Source organism: Leuciscus leuciscus (genome assembly GCF_965113295.1).
Source record: "Leuciscus leuciscus genome assembly, chromosome: 20".
Classification (NCBI taxonomy): domain Eukaryota; kingdom Metazoa; phylum Chordata; class Actinopteri; order Cypriniformes; family Leuciscidae; genus Leuciscus; species Leuciscus leuciscus.
The window spans coordinates 38,903,467-38,912,442 of NC_138744.1; the positions used below are offsets into that span (position 1 = coordinate 38,903,467).

Consider the following 8,976-nt stretch of genomic DNA (forward strand, 5'->3'; position numbering starts at 1 on the left):
TATAGAATAGAAATATAGAAATGTTGTCAAAGCATTAATATATATAAGTAATCAATCAAACAAACACATACTACCGCTCATGTCTGTGTGTCTCAGGCCGACGGGTCTCGCGAGCGCCTCTCGGAGCTGCAGTACAGCCGGCTGGTGGAGTTCGTCACCGGAGCCTCTCAGTTTCTGTCTCCATCTCAGTCGTCGCGTCACCAGCCGCCCGTCACTCCCGCGGACCCGCCGCCCACCGTCTCCAGAACATACCAGTATCACGCAGACCCGGCCTGCGCACGTGTGTTCGTCTGCAAGTTCACCATGGTGAAGAACAGAGCGCTGCGCATCGGCTTCCACTGACGCTCACATCACAGACTTCATCTGAGTTACACACTTCACTTTACTGAGTCGTCACTACATCAGCCAGTGCTAACCTAACCCCAACCCTTTCTGTGGGAATGTGATGCTTTAAACCAAAAGAAGGCCTTTCATTTTTTTTTTAATAAGCAATGCAAGGAAAATTATTTACTGTTTTTTATTGTATTATTGGCTCCTGTATTCTGGTCTAATGAAGATATGAGTCTGTTGCTTCATAATGAATCTGCTTTTTGTAATAAAACATGGGATATTTGAAGATATATCATCAGCTTGACGTCAGGTGTTTAGTTGTGTGATCAGTGTGTTTGGTGTCTGCGGTGTTCAGCCTCGTTTGACCCCGTGAGTGTCTGACCTGCGTTTGTGAAGAGCTTCTGCCTGCAGGGCAAACATTCACTCGTCGGTTTCATTCAGTCAGGATTTAGGCCGTACCATAGTACTGAGACAGCTCTCATTAGAGTCACACATGATCTGCTCTTATCATCCGATCGTGGTTGTATCTCTCTATTAGTGTTACTCGATCTTAGTGCTGCATTTCACACTATTGACCACAACATTCTTTTACATAGACTCGAACATTATGTTGGCATTAGTGGAATTGCATTAGCATGGTTTAAATCATACTTATCTGACCATTAGTGACCGCAGTAAATGAAGAGATGTCTTATCGATCACAAGTTCAGTATGGCGTACCACAAGGCTCAGTACTAGGACCGTTGCTGTTCACTCTGTACATGCTACCCACACACACACACACACACTCTATATTTCTTCATGCATCGGCGAAACTTACCAATTCACAAAATTAACGGAAATGCATAGTGCATTTTAATGCATATAAAAAACTGGATGACTAGTAATTTCCTACTACTCAATTCTGAAAAAACAGAGATTCTAATTATTGGACCAAAAACTCCCACACGTAACAATCTAGAATACTGTCTAACACTTGATGGCTGCTCTGTCAAGTCTTCGTCATCAGTTAGGAACCTGGGTGTGCTCTTTGATATCAATCTTTCATTTGAAAGTCACGTGTCTAGTATCTGTAAAACTGCATTTTTTCATCTTAAAAATATATCTAAATTACGCCATATGCTCTCATTGACAAATGCGGAACAATTAGTTCATGCGTTCATGACATCAAGGCTAGATTATTGTAATGCTCTACTGGGTGGTTGCCCTGCACACTTAAACAAACTACAGCTGGTCCAAAACACAGCAGCTCGAGTTCTTACCAGAACCAGGAAGTATGACCATATTAGCCCGGTTCTGTCAACACTGCATTGGCTCCCTATTAAACATCGTATACATTTTAAAATATTGCTGATTAATTACAAAGCACTAAATGGTTTAGCTCCGCAGTGCTTGAGCGAGCTCTTAACGCATTATAGTCCTTCAGGTCTATTGCGATCTCAAAATTCCGGCCAGTTAATAATACCTAGAATATCAAAATCGACTGCTGGCGGTAGATCCTTCTCCTATTTAGCACCAAAACTCTGGAACAGTCTTCCTAACATTGTCCGGGAAGCAAACACACTCTGTCAGTTCAAAGCTAGACTAAAAACACATCTCTTTGACCTAGCATACACATAATACATTATAGACTTCTATAATTCAATATTAGGCTGCATAGATTAGGCCAGCCGGAACCGGGAACACTTCCCATAAATCCTGATGTACTCGTTACATCATAAGAAGAATGGCGTCTACGCTAATATTAGTCTCTCTGTTTATCCGAGGTTTACCGCAGTCCGCTGGGCCTGGATTCGGATCCGGTGACTTGACTTACATATACACACACACTTGTCTCTTTTTCACACACAATTACTTTTTTTCTGATAGACACGCCTGATAAGAGATTTTTTCAAAAACATTAAAAATAGTGTTTGCTAACTTTGTACCAGTATATATATAAATAACTAAATAAAAGATAACTTCTGAGAGATCTCACACTCTTCTCTAAAGTGGCCTGATCATTTCTCACGATTACAGCGTTTGGGTAAAACGATGCATTCATAGGTAAAAAAGGGCTTTATTTAAAACAATGTATAAAAACAAGTATGTAAAGAGCAATATGTACATACATGTAGATTCACAGGACCAAAATGAATACTGTACATAAGTGCAAAACTCATGAGAAGTTCATAATTAAAAACAAACCCACACATAGAGGAACGCAAAAAACACACACACTCACACGCCTCACGTTGCATCTGCTCTGAGCGCTGCCCGGCAGCACGTCTCTCCGGCGTTTGGCCGACTCACTCACACACACACACACACACACACACACACACACACACACACACTCTCAGAGCCGCCTCACGTTGCGTTTGCTCTGAGCGCTGCCCGGCAGCACGTCTCTCCGGCTCCGGCGTTTGGCCGACAGGTGCGCGCAGTCTCTGGCCCCGTGGAAGGAGCTGGAGCACGAGGTGCAGAAGCGGAAGCGGCAGTCGCTCCAGCTACACACACCCTCGGCGCGCAGCGAGTGACAGCGGGCCGGGTGCTCACAGCGGGGACATGGCTTCAGGTGCTCGTCACTGAACAGGGTTTCTGCCACCTGAGGGTCCACACAGAGAGCGGTTAGTGCCGGCCGACAGGGAACTCAGCGTTAGGAAATAAACACTCTTCCAGTACGTTATGCAGTTAAAACAGACTCCAATGCTTTAAAAAAAAAAAAAAAGAAAGGTATGTATGTTTTTATAGCAATAATAAATAGGTGTATTTTCCTAATTTCTCCAATACCGACAGCAGTACCGATAACGTCCGAGCTTATTGATACAGCTGTCTTTCAATTTTCCCGTTTAATACCGGGTTTCGGTACCCATCCCTATCTGGGACACACAGGTGAAGAGATCTGGCATGATCAGCACAGGTGAGCTGCGCACCTGCAGGAACTGCCTGCGTCTGGAGCTGGCGTGAGTCGGGGTGACGGGCGGGGGGGCGAGGGGTGTTCTGGCCTGAGCCTGTACGCTGCCCAGAGCCGACCTGCACACCAGCGCCACCCTGGTGTCCGCATCCGGAACATGAGCCGGCTTCCCACCCTACAGACACACACACAGTCAGAGAAAAGCTCAACACTACATCCTTCACTGTACTGAGACTGACAGAAAAACAACCTCCTATATTTATCTGGATTTATATGAGTGAGAGAGAGTGTGAGTGTAAGTGAGAGAGTGAGATTGTGTGTGTGTGTGTGTGTGTGTGTGTGTGTGAGTGAGAGTGAGAGAAAGAGTGAGATTGTGTGTGAGAGAGAGAGTGAGTGTGAGTGTGAGTGTAAGTGAGAGAAAGTGAGAGTGAGTGAGATTGTGTGCGAGTGAGTGACAAAGAGTGAGATTGTGTGTGAGTGAGAGAGAGAGAGAGAGAGAGAGAGAGAGTGTAAGTGAGAGAGTGTAAGTGAGAGTGTAAATGAGCGTGAGAGAGTGTGTAAATGAGAGAGAGTGAGTGTAAATGAGAGAGTGAGAGTGTGAGTGAGAGTGTGAGTGAGTGAGTGAGTGTTTGGAGGCAGGAAATATAATCGCAAACTCCGACTCTCAGACTGGAGAAATGATAGAAGTGTGTTCTGATCTCTTGTAGCCGAAGATGATAATTATTTAATAACATCACATCTCTCATAAAAAAAATAAAAATGCACCAATGCTTAGCTTTGGGTGTCACTAAATCAATAATAAACTCCTGTAGAAACGGTTGACTAGTGTTGCTGGGTTTGTATGTAAACCGGGTTTATTCAATAAGCTGATATTTGGGAGTGATCAGTGTGTGTGAAAACATGCGCAGACTAAATGCAAAATTACCACGTTTATGATAACTGGACGCCACTCGCATTCAACATGAGGTCATGTGACCTGTTTTATCTAGAGTTTCACCTCCAGTGTTAGGGAGATCTTGAGCTCTCGGATGTAGCATCTTCTCCTGTGAGTGGCTCTCCGGTCTTCAGTGATGACGTCGCTCCAGTCCTCACACACCTGCCCAAACCTGCAGCGATCGCATGTTATTAAGCGCTCCGCTAACAGGGTTAGGTTAGGGTTAGGCTAACCGCTCCGCTAACAGGGTTAGGTTAGGCTAACCGCTCCGCTAACAGGGTTAGCCTAACCGCTCTGCTAACAGAACGATGAGGAATATCTGCGCATCACTGACCTGTAGATGTCGGCTGCAGACAGAAGACTCAAGATCACCGCTAGCACGTGTCTCAGGTTCCTCATCCTCAGTTCTGAGATCACGTCCACCTTATCCAGACCCATTTTGCGGCCGATGAGCCCCGAGAGCGGCAGGCTGGTTCTGACGGGCCGGTCCCGCAGCAGGTCCTCCAGGCTCGACCCGCGCCGGCTGATGGAGAGCACGGCCTGTAACGCCGGCGTCAGCGACAGATCCTGCATCCGCAGCGTAGCGGCGCTCAGCGGTGTCCCGTCCAGGAACACCTCGTCCTTGTGTGGGTCGGCCCGCGGGTCTCTGGGCCCGTCCTCGGACTGAGAACCTCCCTCCCGGAGCGTGGACAGTCTCCGCTGCCTCTCCAGCCGCGAGCGCCTCTTCTCCCGCCCGCTCGAGCCCGGCAGAACCAGCTCCTGGAACGAGCCGTCATGGTCCACAGAGGAGTCGTGGGATTTATCCAGACCCAGAGAGCTGAAGCCGCTGTCCTCCAGGGGCGTGTCTGAGGGCGTGTCCAGAACCTGCCTCCCTGCGCGCACCGGGGACCGGAAGTTCTCCTCCGTCAAGTCGTGTGTGTGTGGGAAGTTCTCCTTCGTCAGGTCGTGTGGGAAGTTCTCCTCCGTCAGGTCGTGTGTGTGTGGGAAGTTCTCCTTCGTCAGGTCGTGTGTGTGTGGGAAGTTCTCATCCGTCAGGTCGTGTGTGTGTGGGAAGTTCTCCTCCGTCAGGTCGTGTGTGTGTGGGAAGTTCTCCTCCGTCAGGTCGTGTGTGTGTGGGAAGTTCTCCTCCGTCAGGTCGTGTGTGTGAGGCGAGCTGGGAGGACCGGCTATGATGCTCTCGTCCGGGTCCGGTTCGGTGAGGCTCGTGTGGGTTAGGGTTATGCCGCTCCTGCCCGACTCCAGCGTGGACGTGACGGCCTGAGAGAACAGAAGACGCCGCTTCCGACACGAGAACACAAAGTCGTCTGCTTTTAAAGTGCTGTAAGACAGAGGCCCAGTTGGGCTGATGTCCGGGGAGTCGAAGGTCTCGCGGGTCAGGTGATCTGGTGTGGTGAAGCCAGTCTTACTCCCGTCGGATGAGGAGCGGGACACGAGCAAGCGCCTACGGAGCGACGCGTCCTTCCGGGTCAGCTTCGGCGTCTCGCACCAGGCTAACGGCGCGGCCGGTTCTGTGATCGAGTCCCTGGACCGGGCCTGGTCTCTTCTGTGCAGGAGAACCGTGGCCTTGGTGCCGTTGGGATGGCGCTCTCTCCTGGGTGTAAAGACCTGGTCCAATCGCCCGCTGCCGGGAACCTGCACGCCCTCCATTATCTTCAGCTTTAACTAACGCTCGCTGGACCCAACAGTGCTGTCAAACAACACAGGAAAGTAGAAGTTAATCTGTGCATGTCATACATCATTTTACAACTATTTATTTACAGGTGATATTAATTCTAAATGATTTATCAGTGATTATTGTGATAAATCCACGTTCCTGGTAATCTTGAATCAGAAGAATAACTAAATCTTGCAGCATCTCTTTTCTTCTCTGATGACGAGGGCGGGGCAACCTGTCACTCACATGAGATCCACCAATAGCAAACCACAACCATCCAATCAGTTCCCCATGGACACTTTCATGTTACATGCCGACTTTAAAGGGTTAGGCCTAGTTCACCCAAAAATAAAGCACAAATGATGTTATTTTAAATTAAATCTGAATGACAGCTATGCTGTCAAGACAGATTTTTAATTTTACCACTTTGACGCTTCAAAAAGTTCATAAAGAGATCGTAAAACGAATCCATGTGAATCGAGCGGTTTAGTCCAACATTTCTGAAGAGATACGATCGCTTTATATCTTGAACAGATTAAATTTAGGCTTTATTTCACATAAACATTCAACAACGCACACATTAGTTGTGATAAACGGAAGCTCAAGCCCAATGAGCTTCATCATCATCATCATCATGCGTTACGAGCTTCGCAACGAGTCAGAATTGTGATATAAAGCCACAGTTACCTTTTTATATTTCTATTACATGGCAGAAACAATCTTTTATATATTTATAAACAATTCTGTTATTAGTCAGAAATTAGTTAAAAGTAATGTCCATATGGCAATGATTTACAGCTATAAAATAAGACATGTTAGGTTGGTAATTAATGTCATGTATTCAGACACAATAAACGTGTGCTAGTAATGATTACAATGTAACGTTAAGGATAATAAACAGTGTTTTGAAGATACCAGTACGGAAAGTTTCAGTCAGAATTATCAGAAAAGTCTGGAGAAATTCAGCGTTCAATCTGTTGAAATCTTCCACCGTTCAGACTGTGTGTGTTTAGGAGATGTTTAGTTAATTAGCTTTACATTCGGTTCTGGCAACAGGAGTCGGTTAGGGTTGCTATGGTGACGCGCTAAACGGTTTCCCTCCTGCACATTCAAACTTCGCGCCGCTTGAACTGCGCGTGCACGACAGCACAAACACACACACACACACACACACACACACACACACACACACACACACACACACACACAAGGCATTATAAGAACCACGATTCGTTTCAAACAGTTTTTGTAAAGAAACATGCGCTTTATGCCTCGCCGCCGCTGACTGGAAGAAGCCGGAACAAGATAAGAGAAAGACAAACGACACACACCTTCAGTCAGCTGTGGCTTATCACGCGCGCGTTTATGACACAGACACACACACACACACACACACACAGAGAGAGAGAGACATAAAGGGCTGTGACACATTTAACGAGGAACATTTTTCATATTGACAAACTTAAATCATTATAAAACATTGCGTTACTTACGCGTGTCGGGTCAGAGTGTCATGCCGCTGCTGCTCAGAGAGAGAGAGAGACGGGGAGCAGCGGGTCAATGAGGCTCCACCTTTCAAATTTCGTACGCATTTCACTGATTGGACGCGGATTTAAAGAGACTCTTTTATGCGACGGAATCATTTCAACAATCGAACATAAAATATTTTATACAAAAGGGTTAGATTTATTAATGATATATCATGGATTTCGAAAATGTTACAAATAAACATAAGTACTCGCTTTTATTTCCTAAGGAAATAATTTTGTAATTTGATCATTTCGACCACTGCCATTTTGAATAAAGAAACTTCCAGAAATAATTAGAAAAATATTACAAAAGAAAAGTTGATAGACTATAATACTATGCATACTATGTGGGCAAATAAAAACCCGTAAAAAATACCATCAAATCCCTTTATAGCCAGTCTTCCCTGGTCAGTCTTGCTGGAACATGTGGAGTAAAATAACTGCATTTGCATCCATATGTTTTCAGAATGAATACAGTAGTTCTCTTGCCTCAGTTTTGCTTTAAATACCTAAATAAATAAGTATTCTGATCATATTTAAGCAATAAGGTGCGAGAGGCCATTGTTTGGTGATGTCCAAGTATTGTCAACTTATGCTTACCACATTAACTCATAAATTGAAAAAAAAAAACATATATAAGAACCCATATGAGAATCTCGAGGGAACCGGTAGCGAAGGCCCGTTCACACCGAGGACAATAACTACGAAAAGGATAAAGATATAGTTCTAAATATAAAAGAATAGTAAGTTCACAGCACAACTATAACAATAACAGCTCAGAGGAATGATATTGCTGGAATCACTTTCAGAAGGATTTTTTATTTTATTTATTTTTTACAACAGCCAATCAGAATCCATCCTGCGTTATAGAGCTCGAGCATTTACAGTTTTGTACAATTGCTAGGACACATTTCTCAATATTTGGGTCATTTAAAAAAAAAACTCTTCACTTCTCATAACCAAATTTCAGCTTCACAGCAGTTAATTTCACACTCAAAATGCACCATGACGACCAAAACACCTTATTCATTCTTCCAGAACACTTGAAAGGTTTCCAAACTGATCCATACAAGCTGGATCTGGATGTGGTGACGCCATCTTCCTCTCCCTGCCGACAGAGGGCGCCAAACACCAGCATATCAGTCGCACATCAATAGTTTTTTTTTTGATATACTATGTATGAACATTTATTTATACTTAGAAAGTTATCTGTAATGTTTATTATGGTGTTTTCGGCCAGGATAAGCCATAATGGCTGCATAACCGAACTAACATTAAATAGATTTCTATATGGATTTATGCAGGACATATTAATGAAGAGTTAGAGTTAGCGAAACAGCCAGTAACGAGGAGTACGGAAGCCTCTAGGGAAACAGCCAGTAACGAGGAGTATGGAAGCCTCTAGGGAAACAGCTAGTAACGAGGAGTACGGAAGCCTCTAGGGAAACAGCCAGTAACGAGGAGTACGGAAGCCTCTAGGGAAACAGCTAGTAACGAGGAGTACGGAAGCCTCTAGGGAAACAGCCAGTAACGAGGAGTACGGAAGCCTGTAGGGAAACAGCCAGTAACGAGGAGTACGGAAGCCTCTAGGGAAACAGCCTGTAACGAGGAGTACGGAAGCCTCTAGGGAAAC

At 45.2% G+C, this 8,976-nt stretch overlaps 2 protein-coding genes across 3 annotated transcripts in view; one reads left to right on the top strand and one right to left on the bottom strand.

The window, feature by feature from the left end:
* The window catches only part of vps13b (vacuolar protein sorting 13 homolog B), a 168,592-nt gene extending 167,972 nt beyond the window's left edge, over positions 1–620 (top strand). The window contains 1 exon segment of the mRNA XM_082149467.1: positions 97–620. Within this exon segment, the coding sequence (XP_082005593.1) occupies positions 97–342 (246 nt within the window). The 3' untranslated portion in view covers positions 343–620.
* A 1,665-nt stretch (positions 621–2,285) lies between these two features.
* On the bottom strand, positions 2,286–7,381 carry fbxo43 (F-box protein 43). 2 transcript variants are annotated; one of them, XM_082149257.1, is made up of 5 exons: positions 7,308–7,381; positions 4,495–5,847; positions 4,224–4,332; positions 3,246–3,401; positions 2,286–2,917 (listed from the first exon to the last, which is right to left on the bottom strand). In XM_082149257.1, the coding sequence occupies exons 2-5, from the start codon at positions 5,805–5,807 to the stop codon at positions 2,669–2,671; spliced, it is 1,827 nt and encodes a 608-aa protein (XP_082005383.1). In that variant the 5' UTR covers positions 5,808–5,847; positions 7,308–7,381; the 3' UTR covers positions 2,286–2,668. The 2 variants fall into 2 exon arrangements, with proteins under 2 accessions (XP_082005383.1, XP_082005384.1); XM_082149258.1 differs by lacking the exon at positions 7,308–7,381 and having other exon boundaries at positions 4,495–7,279.
* Between the last annotated feature and the right edge of the window lie 1,595 nt (positions 7,382–8,976).

Bases quoted from the DNA above. Each gene is read 5' to 3' on its own strand.
- fbxo43 (XM_082149257.1), bottom strand. From the start codon at position 5,807: ATGGAGGGCGTGCAGGTTCCCGGCAGCGGGCGATTGGACCAGGTCTTT. The intron at 4,333-4,494 runs GTCAGTGATGCG...CGATCGCTGCAG, and splicing joins TCTGCAGCCGACATCTACAG to GTTTGGGCAGGTGTGTGAGG. The intron at 2,918-3,245 runs GTGCGCAGCTCA...GTGGACCCTCAG, and splicing joins GACGCAGGCAGTTCCTGCAG to GTGGCAGAAACCCTGTTCAG.